The sequence below is a fragment of the Amborella trichopoda genome, chromosome 9 (genome assembly GCF_054954075.1).
Source record: "Amborella trichopoda isolate Santa Cruz 75 chromosome 9, AtrichopodaSantaCruz75HAP2 v2.0, whole genome shotgun sequence".
Lineage (NCBI taxonomy): Eukaryota > Viridiplantae > Streptophyta > Magnoliopsida > Amborellales > Amborellaceae > Amborella > Amborella trichopoda.
The window spans coordinates 4,781,926-4,798,666 of NC_142344.1; the positions used below are offsets into that span (position 1 = coordinate 4,781,926).

At 34.9% G+C, this 16,741-nt stretch overlaps 1 protein-coding gene and 1 pseudogene across 2 annotated transcripts; one reads left to right on the top strand and one right to left on the bottom strand.

Annotated features, from left to right (window-relative positions):
- Window positions 1-585: 585 nt before the first annotated feature.
- Window positions 586-9,420, top strand: LOC18445414 (cysteine protease ATG4B-like; annotated as a pseudogene). Its single transcript, XR_016041080.1, has 5 exons — window positions 586-756; window positions 3,865-4,003; window positions 7,951-8,006; window positions 8,108-8,178; window positions 8,744-9,420. The product of XR_016041080.1 is annotated as a cysteine protease ATG4B-like (transcript).
- Window positions 9,421-10,868: 1,448 nt separating this feature from the next.
- LOC18445415 (21 kDa protein) lies at window positions 10,869-11,945 on the bottom strand. Its single transcript, XM_011629196.3, has one exon. It carries the CDS (start codon window positions 11,678-11,680, stop codon window positions 11,117-11,119), a length of 564 nt encoding a protein of 187 aa, XP_011627498.1. The 5' UTR covers window positions 11,681-11,945; the 3' UTR covers window positions 10,869-11,116.
- Between the last annotated feature and the right edge of the window lie 4,796 nt (window positions 11,946-16,741).

Below are 16,741 nucleotides of genomic sequence, written 5' to 3' on the forward strand. Positions count from 1 at the left end.
CTATTATTAAGTATTACGTAATAGAATTACGTAATAATATATTATTACGTAATAATTTATTACGTATAATGTATTTCGTAATATTACATATTAATAAATTATTACGTAATACGTAGGTAATAATATACTTCTTGTACAAATAGAATTCCATTCTTACGTATTCAAATAGAATTTCTTGGACGTAATGATTGCATCATCGTTTCTATACGCAATACAAAGATCATTCTAACGCACCAAAGAAGAGAAAAGAAACTTGCAATGTAAATGCATAATCATTTAGTGCAATATGGCACCAAAGAGAGCAAAGGTGCCATGAAAAACTGGAGAGGAGGGAGAGGTTGCTCATGTCCATGTTGATTATGCACCCATTTGATCCGGAGTATGTCGAGATTTTGCGTCTCTTCGGTGATTCTGAGGCATCTGCGCTCTCCATACACAATCTACTTAAATATGGGAACGGATATGGTTTGGCTGCTGGTTCTTGGTTAGGAGTTAGGACCGTATGCTATGTGTCGTACCTGGGAAACTCTTGCCCGTATATGAAGGGAGCAGATCCATCTTGGACATCGAAACGTATCCTTGCCCATGGCCCTGTATGTTGTCTCTGGAGATGAAGATGGAGAAAGGGGAGGAGCTCCAGTTCTCTGCATTGAGGATTTGCGCTAGCTTCTGTGGGGGTCAAGAGAGTTGGGGACCTCTTCTTCTGTTGGTTCCGCTGGTTCTTGGAGTTTAATCCCAGGTTGGTGTTTGTCCTACATATCCTGCCTAATTAAGTAAAATTTTGTGGTTCTCTCAATTTTCTGCTACTTCTTGGAATGGAATGTAGAAGTCAAAAGTCAAAATTATGATCATACTTTATGAAGTATATCTTTTCTAATGTATCATAGCAGTCTCTTAACTTAAATATTAATCTAAATACATGTTTCTCTGTAAAATTGTGATTCCAAGTTGAGATTGCTGTGTTTGAATTCATAGCAGTCACCTACCAAAAATAAAAAACAAAGATGTTTGCTAGATATATTCCTCATGGTCCAAGTGGTTGATATTGCTTGAATTAAGATAAAGTTGTATATGATTGTGATCAATCTATCTTTGTCTATTTCTAATTGTTGACTTGCTTTCTTGAGAAGGATGTGGATATTTCACTTCTTCATCGTGACAAAAAAAAATATAGCTCATTGTGTTCTTGTGCATACAATGATGTGTATGCAACAATGGTTTAAAAAACGGATCGGTGACTTGGATCGGACTTCCAAAAAATCAATTCGGATCGGGAATCGGGTGAATAGGTCAGAATAAAGCTTAAAAAAAATCCAAAAAAATTATTAAAATTCATTATAAATATTTTTTTTTAGGAATTCAATAAGAAATGAGGGTACTTCATTAAGAATTTTCATGTTTTTGAATGAATATGCGAATATTAATATGTTCTTTCCCTGCATGAACTGCCATTCAGCATTTAATTTACATCACACAAAAGGATAAACATAGAATTATCATGGAATAAGTATATCAACATACATGGACTACAATAAAGCATAAAATTAGTAACATATGATCTAAAAATAAAATGATAGACGACGTTATTGTTCTTCTTGGTCACGCTGGTGCCATTGATTGAATTCGTTTAACAATTCATTGATTCGATCTAAAAATGAATCATTGATATTAGCAGGCGTCTGACTATTCCCAAATCCCTGAGTGTTAGTGTTTTGTTGTATTCCCAATCCAAAATCCCCGAAGCTTGTCCATCCTTCATGCTCACCTGCACTGTCGTGCTCATCCCTACACTGTTGCTGTTGGGACTCGATATGTGAATAATATGGCTGGGATAGGGTGGGTTCAGAATCATCATCTCTCTCATTTTCTCTTTGAATAATATGAATTAAAAAAAAAATTAACAAATTTTCAAAAAAATTGATCATGGATTAAAAAAAAAAATCACAAATTTTCAAAAAATTCTATCATGGATTACAAAAAAAAATTCGATTATGGATTAAAAAAAAAAATCACAAATTTTCAAACAATTCTATCATAGATTACAAACAAAAATTCGATCATGGATTAAAAAAAAAAAATCACAAATTTTCAAAAAATTCAATCATGGATTATAAAAAATTCGATCATGGATTACAAAAAATTCGATCATGGATTACATAAAATTCGATCATGGATTACAAAAAAAAAGACAAACATTTCGATCATGGATTACAAAAAAAAAACAAACATTTCGATCATGGATTACAAAACATTCGATCATAGATTACAAAAAATTCTATCATGGGTTACAAAAAACAAAAAAAAAAAACAAAAAATTCGATCATGGATTACAAGAAAAAAAAACAAACATTTCGTTCATGGATTACAAAAAATTCGATCATGGATTACAAAAAATTCGATCATGGATTAAAAAAAATTCTATCATGGGTTACAAAAAAAAAACAAAAAACAAAAAATTCGATCATGGATTACAAAAAAAAAAAAAAAACAATTCGATCATGGATTACAAAAAAATCGATCAAGTATTACAAAAAAATCTATCATGGATTACAAAAAAAAATAAAAAAATAAAAATAAAAATAAAAAATTAAAAATAAAAATAAAAATTAAAATTAAAATTAAAAATTAAAAATTAAAAATTAAAAATTAAAAATTAAAAATTAAAAATTAAAAAATAAAAAATAAAAAAATTTCTGTTCTTCTGTACGAGACTCGCCGATTCACTGTACGGGACTCGAATCAAACCGGGCGAGTCCGGTTCGACTCGGCATTTTTTTAAACACTGGTATGCAATGATAATGCTGATCAGTAAGTTCTAATGCTCGAGAATCTAGTACTTGTAGATGTATTTGTCCAAAGACATGTAATTTCTATATCCCCAATAACCATATTGATAGCTACACACATGCACATGTAATACTAGAGGAGACCTCTAGGGAAACCTCCGTCTTCCAACCCAAATGGGCTGGAGTGAAGTGCCATGAGTACGTACCATTATCTGTGTCTCAAATGAGAAAATGCCGGAAGATTCATTATTCCAGACAAATCTGTCCTTATCCAACAAGCTGCCCTAGAATATCAAGTTATTGACACTACTTCCATTATCCGCATCAGCTCTTCCATTTCGTCTACCTGAGAATCTCTCTATAAAGAAGGCATCCAGCTGAATCTTTCCCTGACCCACAAAGAGCAAGTATTTACATTTTTGTCTGGAGCTGCTCTGCAAATCCTTAACTATTCTGTGTCTAGAGTGTTTTGTCATTACTCATAGAAACCTTGAACCTTCCTTGAACTTCCTTGTCCAGTCTTGATGCCAACCCATGCCTTAGAACTTAACCAAGACTGCGCAGCTCTTGTGTCCATCCTTAACATATTTGATCTGAAATCTCTTTTCTGTTAATGGGAAAACTATCATCCATTTAGTAAGAAAGTATTCATTAACCAGTCAGACCTTAAATCCAAGAGCAAGGAGAGAGTTTTGTATTTAAAATAACAATACCCTGTAAAGGTGAAGTAGATGGCATCCCTGTTAAATGTTAGTATGGATGTTCAGCGACTGTCTGATCCACTATTTGGCCTTTCAGAAAAACGTCTTGGTAATTTTCCTTTCAGAAAAACGTCTTGGTAATTTTCGTATAGTTTGATAGGAAAGATGGAATTGCTTTGCAATTTGGTTGGAATTTCTGTTGCACATCAACTAAAATTGTTTTGGTGCCCTGACTGCGCTCTCTATTAATTTTTTTAACTTTTGAAATATAAATTGATTTAAAATTGGAAGCATCAATTCTGCAGTACACTACACTTGACCTACAGTGTCAAAATTTCTTGCTTATGCAGTACTTTCCGTTTTAATTCTTTAACTACGTATATCCCATCATTGTGGGCAACCTTCACCTTTCCTCAAAGCACTGGCATCTTGGGTGGAAAACCAGGGGCCTCAACATATATAGTTGGTGTGCAAGATGATCAAGCTTTATATTTGGATCCTCATGAAGTTCAATCGGTATACTCTTGTTCTTATCATTCTAAACTTGATCATTTATTGGTTCTCTGGTGTAAAAGATATTTATCTATTCTTCATGTAGAATCACATGAAGTTCAATCAGCATTGTCTTTTAGAACTCTAAGGGTGGTTGGTTACATGAGTCAAAATATCAAGTATGTTCTGATAACCTTAACATCCAAGCATCATGAATAGAGTTTTCTATTATAAGTTACAGATGGATTCATTATCAGAATAAAGAAGAAATTTAGCAATGAACTGATAATGGATTATTTGGATGAGCTAGCATGATGCCAACATTGCCAACCTAGTGTTGCATCTACTATTCTGGATGATATATGTTTTAGTCCTAATAGTGGAGTTCTTGTGCTTGTTTATGTAATATTATTGTGAATGCTACATGTAAGCTCTCACAAAAGGCTTGCTCCATGGTGGCATTATGGTGGGGGCTATTCTATATGGCCCCCAAATTTATTTATTTTTTCTGTCTCTTTTGTAAAATGTTAAGGAGTTCCAGGTCCATAGGAACTCATGTTGTGGCATCTGCCACCCTGCCCACCTTGCCCAGATCTTGTTGATATCATTGTTGGAGGTCGAAGGTCTTGGGCTTGGGGCTTCTAACAAAGCAAAGCGAATCCTGATGTTTTAAAAATATCGGGAAAATATTGCTGATATTTTGAAAATATGGGAGATGTTTTAAAAAAAAACAGATAGTTTTTAGAAAAGCACCATGTTAATAGGCTGAAGTGCCAAAGGTCTTCTCTTCCCTAGCCAATACAAAGAGATCTCCAAAGAAAATTTAGCAAGATCGCTTGATTAAACAACACATCCATATTGTACTCGATACTTGGCGTCTGATACATTTGTAAGTTCATAGGTCTTGATGCTGTTTATGAAGTCTTTGGCACTTTCAGGGAGTTAGCTATTGCACATCTTGATATTTTCTGAGAAACTGTCGACCTTTGAGAAAGAATTGGCAACTTGTCTGAAACTTCCAGTGAAGTATTTGACACCTATTAGTATCGTGACATTGCCTTGAAGTGCCACTTCTAGGTGATGCTTTGTGTTGGAACTTAGAAGTGATGCTACCTGTGGTCATCCCCTTGAAGGCCAAGAGAATTCCCCAAAACCTGCAACCCTGTGTCAGCTTCTCAGACCTAAAACCTTGATCCTAAACCTACCAATACCCCAAATTAGTCATCAGACTAATAAACATAGAAAACTAACCCAAACACATATCCAACAGCTACAAACCTGAAAACCGAGACCCTGAAGTCTTAGCCTTGTGGACTCCTTAGAACTCACTCAAAATGGATCAAACTTTATTCAAAATTATTGAGGAGGTCGCAAGCTTTCCAAAGGTTCAATAATCGCTCAAATCTGACTTAGGGAAAGTTATAGCCCAAACAAATTTGTTCGCGGAAATTCCAATTAGTCCCTGCACGACATAGGTCATGTCGGGCGGCACTAGTCGCAACGAATTGCACAAATTTTTAGACCTGAAAATATTCAGAAAATATCAGAGCCTTCTAGAACTTTCTAAAGGTCTGTGCTTAAAGGTTTTATGTGTGAAACCCCTAAGATGCCTAGAACCCAAGCCCATATAAGCCTCTCTTACTGTCCATAGAAAAATCCTCCAAAAAAATTCTTAGAAAATCCCAAACTCCATAAAAGATTTGGAAAAACTTTAGAAAATTAGGGAAAATTCCTAGAAAATCCTAGCAAGTTCCCATTTGCTAGAGGAAACTCTAGATCTAGAAAAACCTAGGCTAGAAACCCTAGGCCAAAATCCCTCAAAAAAATCTCCAAAAATCAAAACCCTAGGATTAAGATCTCCTAGGTCCAAACAGTTTACAGCATCAAAAAAAAAATCTCCTAGGTCCAAAAACATTTTAAGCCAATTCTTCAAGAAAGAAAGAGAAGGCATCATAGGTGTATATCAACCCGTAGTGCTGATATGGGCCCCAACTCTGGGTTCCTCAAGTAAGAGATCTCTTCTTTTCCTAATTTGTTTCTGATTCTCTAGCTTAGTTTAGATTTTTAGCCGTCTTTATTGATCGATACATATTTTGACCGTTTGACATGAATTTGAGATCTCATTCCGAGTTCTCCCCAGATTTGCACATAAACACTATCATACTATAAGAATCCATAATCTTGGGGGTGTAAGGTGTTGGTTCAGTGGCTTGCTGATTTTCCAATTCTTCCCATATCCCAAGTGTTGTTTTTTCCTGCTTGCTTGTTTTAGCTTTAATTTAAGATATAATTTTCTAGCGCAGTCTTAACTTAGAATATCAGATATACGTAAGACTAAAACATGTTTCTGCATACATGCGATTACTTTTTGTAACACAAAAGAGTGCTTAAATGCAGTTCACTTAGTTTACTACCCTTCTTGTATGGGCACCCACAACTTTTTTCAGAAGAATAGAAAGACCCAGCTAGTAGTGAGTAGAATAGGTTCAACACAGGTAAAACATATTGGTAAAGTTGACTTTCAATGACACTTGTTAAAATTCTGAAATAACTTGGTGGTGGATATTTAGTTATTGTAGCTGCACTATCTTATCCAATGGAATATATATGTTCATGAATAAGACAATAAGCAACTTAATACACAAGATAATTTGTACGTATTTAAGAATTTTTGTAGTTGAGGTAGTGAGCATCCTACATTGTGGTTATGTGTATTGAAATTGGTGGAGTTCTGGCCATGGCATTTATTGTAATAGGCATATTTACATGATCCTCCTAATAAGGTATTGTTAGTTGTATCCTCACCTACTACTATTCTTATTGACGTTTTTAGGAGTTCACTGCAAGTAACGTATTTGAGAGACTTGTTCTGGTAAAAATTTAGAAAGTTAATTTTGCGAAAGTCGAAACTTCTTCGCTTGGAGAACAAAAAGAATAACAGGTTAGGGAATTTTAGATTTTAAGGCCTTGGCATGCTTCATAGTACTGGGCTACAGATAAGAACCTCTTTTGCAGGAACTTTGTGTTAAAGGTAGCGCTCTCTCTTTGACATGCACTTCCAAATCTGATTTGCGACATTCCCTTTCTTAGTGCAACTACCTTTCTAGTTCTGTGCATCTAGAGGAATTTTGTTTGAGAGGTGTCAAACCTCCTTGCAACTGTTAAAATAAGTCGGTCTCTTCCATTTTATTGACTAAAATGGTGAGATTTGGGTCATGATCAATGTCTATCCTGTCAGCAAAGCTTGCAGCAGCCACCAAAGCATTTGAAGGAGGAAAGTGTTTATATAAGGGTAAGACCCTAAACAATCAAATTAAGGCGCACCACAAAAATTCACTGGAAGAGGTTGTTTTGATGCTGCGACACCCTGGATTTGATCATCTCGACCTCAAGACGTATGGCCACGAGAAAAAAACAGATTTCAAGTCTTGGAAATAGTGCATGTTGTAATTTATTATTTAGATCGTCAATTTTCGAGATTCTCAGATGTTCATAAATCCACTCCTTCTAAACTATTTTTTAATATTTAAATTTTATAGTTAGAGATGAAAATAAAACTTTCGGGCCATCATAAAGATTTATGAAACTGAAACAACATATTTTGACACTATTTGAAGGTGGGCCTAACTTTGATTGTTTACGGCCTCAGCCTTATACAAACCACACCCTTTGAAGAACGGCATTAAAATGCACATGTATTCTGTCTCCTTGCCTGCAATATTATAGATTTTAATTAGAAATTTTAGACAGTCCCAAGGCATTTTCCTTTTATTCTGGGATGGATTAGAAACTAATATTGGCCATTTCACATGGCAGATGGCCAGGAAATAAATTTAGAATATTGGAGTATATTGTTATCTGCATAATTTGCTTCATTTGTTGAAATTATTAATTATGGGAAGGAAATAAGGTGTTTGGTTAGCCGTTGCACTGTTCACTAATAATTTAGACATATTTATGGTCCTACACAGGTTGTAAATATTGAGGCAGGCAATTTGGAGGCCGAAACGTCTTCCTATCACTGCAAGTAGGTCAAATTGGGCATATGGGCATTATATTTGCTTATTTATCGTATTAGACTGGTTGTTGTATTTCTAATATTTTTCTCCCTTTTCTGCTTGGTTCCAGTGTTATAAAACAGATGCCTTTTGACACGATTGATCCCCCATTGGCAATCGGATTCTATTGCCGTGATAACGGTATGCTTTGCTGCTGCTTACTTGATTTCTTGCAAATTTGGCCAATCCATCCTTTTCATTTCCAAATGGTGAAATGGTTATTTGCTAACCACCGATAAGCTGATCAATAGTTTCATGTCAAATATTTTGTTGCTATGTATTTGCGTTGAAATATCAGAACTTTCTGAGTAGGTTGACGAGTTTTCAGAACCAATTTGTACCTCATTCTCTATCAATGTGGTCATTCTTTTTATTTCTCTTCCTTTTTAGGTTCTTTACCAGTAAAACCAGAGTAGGTTAAAACATAAGCACAGTTAATCCTTTGAATAGCAGTTTGTTTGGGTTGTGTGCCCCTTCCTGGGGTAGAATTCCCATATTTTCAAAGCAGTTCCCCTTTCAAAAATATTTGAGAGGTTCTCATTGGCATCCCTGCTAAGTGTTTCACTATTTCTCTGGCTCTGTTTTTTTTTTTTTTTGATGTTTTTGTTCACAGCCATTGAGACCTAATTTGTTCCGGTTTTCATTTTTGTATTGACGTGTTCCGAGACTGAAAGTAAAGGGATTTCCACTTTCCATTTGTGAGCAGATGATTTTAAGGATTTTTGCACTCGGGCTGCTGAGATTGCGAGCAATTCAAATGGAGCACCATTGTTTACTGTTACAAATTCGAAACCAGTGAAGAAGGACGCATTGGCAAGCGGGTCTAGTGTTTGTGAAGATGAAGTCAGCAACAGAAAACTGGTTTTGGAGGCCGATTCTTTGCAGCTTCTCTGAGTGGACTTTTCAAGTTATGGAATCACAACAAGGGCTTGGGAAAGCAGTGGCTTGCGTGTTATCGATGAATGTTCATCAGGGTCTCATTCCCCTTCAATTTCTTTGTACATTTAGATGCAAAGCACAAACCTGAACTGGTATATAGACCCTTTCCAATTGATATGGGTATCGGTTACCTTTTATAAATTATTGGTTTGAGCTGGGGCTCTTGATTTAGGGATGCTTCTTTTAGGGTTCTGAATCCCTGAACTAATGGGAAACTGCCAAATCTTAGGTGCTTTATCTAGGAATGTGCTTTCTGTAGCTAGGCCTGCAAAAACATTAATTTACTCTCCTGTAGGGGTGTGACTTCTTGTGGTGCAAGATGATCCTGACCCTAGTAAATCCTTGTATTTCTTGTAAGTTTGAGTTTAAATGCTTGATCCATGCTCAACGTGAATAGCTTGTATAATACTTGTGTAGCTTTAATTTATTGGGACTTTACAATGAGACTTTTTTACTTTTGATATAAGGAGGTCACAATTACTTACAACCATTCAATGTGAAATTTGATAGATTGGGTGTGTTATAATGTTCGAGAAAAAAAAATTTTAAGTTTTGAGCTTGGTTAATAGAATAAATGCAGCAACCGAATTTCACATCCAATAGTCAAGATTAATTGTGACCATTTTGTATCAAAGATAAATGGTCTTTTCTTAATTTATGCTTTTGATGCTAAACTTCTAATCGTATTTGATACTACAGCATAAAGTTGTCCTTTTACTATTATGGGCAAAGCAGTTGGGGGATTTTTTTATCCAAAAATTTTCCAAAGTACACCTTTGATTCACTAGAACATAAAAAGATTCTTGGCTCTCAAAACCGGTATATCATCCTTAAAATGGATGGTGTACATGCATTTTTTTATGTGGACATTCATTTGGATCATTTTTAGGGCACAACAATGAATTTTTTTAGATTGATCATGGGGATGAAAGATCTGGGGTGAAACAATAAGTAAATAGGTGTTTTGTAGTTGGGAACAAGTGTGTAATTTGCTCCATGGGAGCACATAATAGTTTAACCTTTTCTTGAATTTGGGTGATTTTCGTATGTGCCATTTCATGATGAGTACATAACTATTGTGCAGTTTTGAATGTGGACAAGGGACTTATTTACAACGGAAATGATCAAAGCCTCATGAAAGATCCCCAAATTCACTGCAATGTTGTGGAGTCTCTCAACGAATTCTTATCTAAATGAATTCTATCTTTTATTATTTCTTCTGGCAATGGATTAAGTGGTCCGACTAGAAAAAATGGGCTGGCCTACAAGTTTTAGTCCTGAGGTTGGACCTGGGCTTGGCCTATCTTGTTGGCAGCCCTGAGACCTAAGATGTGTGGTTCGTCCTAATATTTTCCAAATTTTTATATTAAGAGAAGAGCTATAATATGAGCTGTAGGGGATTGTAGACAATGAGACCATATATATTTATTACAAGAAGGTCACAATCATCATCAACCATTAGATTTGAAATTAGGCGGTTGAAGATATATCGATATATGGGCATAAAGTTCAATGAAATTTCTCAAATGTTGTGACTTTCATCTATTGAATTTTACATCTAATAGCTATGACCTCCTTGTATAAAAAATGAATGGTCTCATAGTATACGTTTTCGAATTGTGGCATAATTGGTGTGAATTTTTTTTTTATGTTGAAACAGGTTTTTTTTTTTCTTTTTCTCTCCAAGCTCGTTAAGTTCTTTTGGATGTGGAGTTACATTCATTGCAAAAGATGGCAACTGTTTGGTTATTTAACAGTTTGGACCAAAGTTCAAATGGATCTGGAGTCTACTTGAGCCTCTCTCTCTCTATCTCATTTCCAGAAAGAGAAACATAAGAGGTAGCTAACCTTTTAAATTTGCTTACATGCATTGAATTGGCCACTGACCAATGGAGACTTCATCTTCTGTAAGTGTTATTCATGCTTGGTAATACAAATAGATCCCCAACCATAAAGGTAATACAAATAGATCCCCAACCATAATGCTATTATGGCAGATAGTGGTGGATAAGAAGGTTAGATTCATCTATTCCTAGTCCAACAGGGATTTTACCAAGAGAGAGGCATCCATCCCATGCTGTTTCAGCTTCTCCCCAAGGTGTAAAGAAGATAAAGGCTTGAGGATACCTGGGTGGTGAGGCTATGGCCCCCCACTAGCCAACCTATTTACAAGTGCCAAAGCATTGCTAGTCAAGTGCTCCACATTCGTAACTGTAGAGCTAAGTGGAGGCCAAATCGTCGATGACACGCCGCGAAATCCATCCAAGCATGTGTCCTCATTTGTGAGGGCCGCGCTAACCCATGTCTGCACATTGCTCATTTGAAGCTCAAAGTCTACAGCTGAAAGCTTCCTCAAAACTCGAAGAGACCTATGTAGCAAGTCTAGCACATCATCAAAGTTCTCTCTGCAATCGGAAAGAGCAGCCACTTCGATCCTCTTCATTGTCTTGCCTTGGGCCAAGCTTGAGATATACGAAGAGGCATCCTTTGCCTTAGCTAAACATACAGATATTGCAGCTCTAGCAACCCCTCTGGAACTCCTGGTGTGTGAATTGGGACAGAGTGTGCGTATGCACAGTGAGGGGTACAGAGTAGCTCTGCACGCATGCCTAAGATAATAATTGCTTGGCCCAGCGCAACACCTGCACGCGAATGTGGCTGTGAGAACCATGACTAGTATGAGAGAGAAGCTTGGGGGGTTCATTTTGGCTTGTTAGGTTGGAATTAGTAGAAACCTTGGCGCCGAGAGGTTAAGGTGGCTTGTGAGAGATTGGAGTGGGGAGAGGGGCCCCTTGGGGTGGTCACTTGTTTGGTTGGGTACAGGCCTTGGGAGATACAAAGGGGTATTTAACCCTAAAATTAGGTTGGTTTCATGGATTCATGTGATAGTTGGGTGAGGTGGGGGTTGCCAAATTGCATGAGTCAGGCTTTGAGGATGCCTTTTGCTTTATCACATGGGAAGAGAGAAAATGCGCACCTTTTCGACTGTTTGTACCTTGGTGTTAATGGTGACTTATATAGTGAGCTTGAGTTGGAAATTTATCAGAGAGAATGTCGCATGCGGGCGCAAGCCCGGCCTGGGAACTTACAGAACCAACCTGGGCCTGGCTTGTCAAGGGCCCTGGTCCAGACCCAGCTCTACTCTTGGATTAGGTGTCCTTGCCTGGCCCTAGTGGATTGGGCCAAACAGGGCTAGTAGACATTAATTCCATCATATAGGGTCAGGCCTGTCCAGCCCAAAAACCAGACCTGAGGCTCAGGCCGGCCCTAAGGCCAAATTTAGTGCCCCAAGCCTGCGCTGCTTTGGGCTGGGGAGGGGGCAGCCCAGCCCATCACTCCCTCAACCTTTTTGAATATCGTGGTGCTAATAAAGACCTTGCTTTTAGGATGGGTAGGATTCAATTTTTTTGAAGAATTGGTCCTTTAGGATCGTGGTTGTTGGTTTGGTGACTTACACAGCGTTCTTATGGCGTAATAGAAGAGGTAAAGTTGGTTGGGATAAGGAGGGGGTGGTTTTCTTTCTTTTCGGTAGTAGCAGTTAGTGAGGTTAACACAGAAAAATAATTTGAATCACATGCTCTCTCTCTCTCTCTCTCTCAAAGTTCGAGAAATGGACTACTTTTGACTCACCACGCTTTCTTTTGGCAACTTCTCTACGTGCTCATCTTCTATCTTTAATCATCCTCAGGGTGTGGCTCCCCTCACCCTTCCAGACCATTCTCTCCGCTATCTTTAATCGTCCTCAGGGTGTGGCCTCCCTCACCCTTCCAGACAATTCTGTCCCCCGCCCCCCTCTCTCTCTCTCTCTTAAAATATATATATATATGATAAAAGTTTATATAAAGTTGAAGTTTTAAACAATCACACTAAGGTGCACCTCAAAAATTCACTAGAAAAAGATGTTTCTATTGAGACAATAGGCGTTTAAAAAAAAAAAAAATCAAATCTTAAAAATAATGCATCTTGTAATGCATTATTTAGACCGTCATTTTTCAATATTTTCACGTGTTCATAAATCTCTACATTATTTTTTAAGCTTTAAATTCTATAGTTACCAATGGAAATAAAATTTCAGGCCATCAAAAAGATTTTTAGTACTAAAACAACATCTTTCGATAATATTTGAAGGTGCGTCTTATTTTGATTGTTTAGGGTTTCAAGACTATACAAACCGTACTCTTTATCTTTTGTATAAGGAAGTCACAATCACTTTTTACTGTTAGATATGAAATCGGAAGGTTGAGAGTATATTGTTGACTTTGCTCAAATTTCAAAAGAAATCTCAAACTTTGTGATATACTCTTAAGCTATTTGATTTGATATTTGATTTGATATTTAATGGCTATGATTTGTTATGACATCATTGTTGTAAAGATAAATGGCTTTATAGTTTATACAATTCCAATCTCTATTGGAGGTACCATAGTTTAAGAAGTCGGATCAATGGATTGAACAGTATTGAGTTGGCTGACCTCAAGAGTCAGATTGGTGGTCTCACTTCTTTAAAAATAAAAAATAAAAAAAAATAAGAAATAAGAAAGATAACACGAGGGATGAAGAATGGTCAAATATATATATATATATATATATATATATATATATATATATATATATATATATATATATATATATATATATATATATATATATAAAAACTAAAATCAAATTGTATATTTCTTCTAAAAAGGGATATGGGGCACTTAATCAAATTGAAAAGCAAGTTCAAAGCTACAAAGAAACCCAATTGTTCATTTTTCAATTTGATTTTATGAGAGTTATTGATCTAAAATTATGATATAAAGATTATAGAGTGGTTGAAAAATGATTGTAATCATGTTTTCTTAAGCAAAAAATATATAAATAGAGGAGAATAAAAGAGGATAAATATCAAAAAGGGGTTGAAACCCCTTACAATATCACTGAATTGGTTAAAAAATTATAAATTACGGTATGTTTTAAGAGTTCAATATCACTCCAGTACTTCCTCAAATAAATATTAAAATTTCTCAAATTACCTTGTTCTTTAGAAACCATAATTATTAGGGGTAGACGTTATAATGAAACTTCGTAAGAAGGTTTCTCAAGAAATCTATGAGGATAGAATCGCGTCCCAAAAGGAAGATCGATATTTTACTACCAATCACAAGTTTTAGATTACGTGCAGTATTCATACTAAAAATTATGATCAAGAGTTACTCTACCAATCGCCATCTACTTCAGAGATACTTTCTGAAACACTTTTCAAATACAAGAGTGCACTATCTTCTCAAGAATTAGTGAAGTATAATGTTTTTGTGTAGAATAACAAAGACAAAAGTAGATCGATCTTGATAAATTTTATCGTATCGTAAATGTAAAATACTCATATAAATGCAAATGTGGGAGAAATCAAGAAGATGCTAGTCAAACATGAACCAGTTCATAGATCTTTGATAAGTTTCCCTAAAAAGGCCTCTAGGACTCCAAAATATCAAAGTACCCATAATTATTCTAACTTCTCATCACCCAAGTGGGGTAATTTGAGGATTATGCAACATTTATTTAATGAAGTATTTCCTTGATATAGAAATTTAGAAGTACATCTTTTGACCCCTTTGATTATATTGCATAGGTTTCAACTCTTTTTTTATATATTTTTTCAAAAAATAATAGAGAAAAACCCAAAATTGGATCCAAGAGATTTTGTGTTTTGATTGAAAAAAATTATTCGGGCTTTTAAAGGTCATTGTTATAGGGACATATTTAACAAAATTTGGTGAAGTCATGAGAGATAAATCGAATATTTTCAATTTGGATTTCAAAAAACTAGAAATTTGATATCTTCTAACTAGGTTTGTAATTGGAAAAAAATTATATACAGCAAAGAGGGCTCAAAAACCAACATTTTGATATTAATTTCGTGATTTTTTATTGAAAAAGAGGGAAAACACTTGAAAATGACGCATATGGGTTTCATGAACAATAAAACACTTCCTTTTTAGCCACCCCATTTCTAGGGTGACTTAGACGCCCATCTTGAGCGAACTCAAGCGGTTACAAATCGCCCAGGCAATTTTTGGACAGCTTTGAAGTGCCAGGAAGTCATTAAACAGTTAGATGAAAAAATTGGATCATCAATTTGGCTCATATTGAATTTGGACTGTTGGGCTTATACTATTTCATTAGTTAATGGACGGAAATATTATTTTTTCATATATATATATATATATATATATATATATATATATATATATAGTTTATATAGAGCCTAGGCTCTAAACAATCAAATTAAAACGTACTTTCAAATAGTATCAAGAAATATGGTTTCAATATTGGAAATCATTGAGATAGCTTTAAAATATATTTTCATTTTTATTTATAAAGTTTGAAGCTTAAAAAATTAGTGTAGATCGACATATCTATGAAAACTTGAAAATTAACAGTCCAAAAATGCATTATAAAATACACTATTTCCAAACCTTGAAATGTATTTTTTTTATCATGTCCATGCATCTTGATGTCAAGATGATCAATTTGAGGATCTTTGGGCATTAAAACAACCTCTTCTAATAAAATTTTTGGGGTCGGTTGATTGTTTAGAGCCTTGGCTCTATATAAACGTTTCTATATATATATATATATATATATATATATATATATATAAAGTTATTGTACGTCAATGTGCATATTGCTACAGTAAATTCCCAACGGGTTAGATCAAATCTTGACCGATCTGACGATCACAGTTATCCAAGAGTGTTTGAATTTTAATTTTTTTTCTACAAATTGGAATGATCTGAAATTTGGAGCATGTGTACGTATTAGTGATGATCACCTAATAAAAATATATAAAAAAAATAAACTACAAAAAAAATGACCAAAATACGCACATAATTTTATAGGGGTATTTTGGTCAATTTTTTCATATAAATATTTTTTTGATATTTTTCGTAGATTCACCTATTTTTTATGAACACGCGCTTCAAATTTCAGATCAATCTGATTTGTAGAAAAAAGTAAAAAATAAAACACTGCAGGACATCTGTGATAGTCAGATCAGCCCAAATTCGATCTGGGCATTTCGGCATTTACTGTTGCGGTACACGAATCAACGGACTGTAGCATCTTCGATATATATATATATATATATATATATATATATATATATATATATATATATATATATATATATATATATATATATATATATATATGGAAAACTCTTCTCAACGCCTATAGGCGGAAATAAACAATGATTTCACCTACCCCTCATCACCATCCAAATTTCATCGCACGATCACAGTTGTCTGGTATTGTTTCAATTTTTATTTTTTTTACAAATACATATTACTTGAAATTTGGAGAGTGTGTAAATATTAGTGAGTCGCACCTAATAAAAATATGAAAAAAATAATTCGTAAAACATAAATTGATCAAAATACCCCCAAAAGTTTATAGAGGTATTTTGGTTGATTTATATTTGTGAATTATTTTTTTCATGTTTTTATTAGGTACGCCTCACTAAGATGTACGCATTCTCCAAATTTCAGATTATTCCAAATCGTAAAAGAAAAATGAAAAATGAAATACTACCAGACAAATGTGACCGCACGATGAAGTTTGGATGGTGATGAGGCTAGGCGAAATCACTGTCGTTTTGTAGTATATTCCTATATATATAACATGGTTTCTTTTCGGCCAACCCACAAAATGCATTTTTAAATATAATTTGATCCTAAAATTTTAGAGAATATATAATCATTAATATGGAGATCATGAATATGAA

Coding starts and splice junctions, on each gene's coding strand:
- LOC18445415 (XM_011629196.3), bottom strand. CDS start 11,680: ATGAACCCCCCAAGCTTCTCTCTCATACTAGTCATGGTTCTCACAGCC.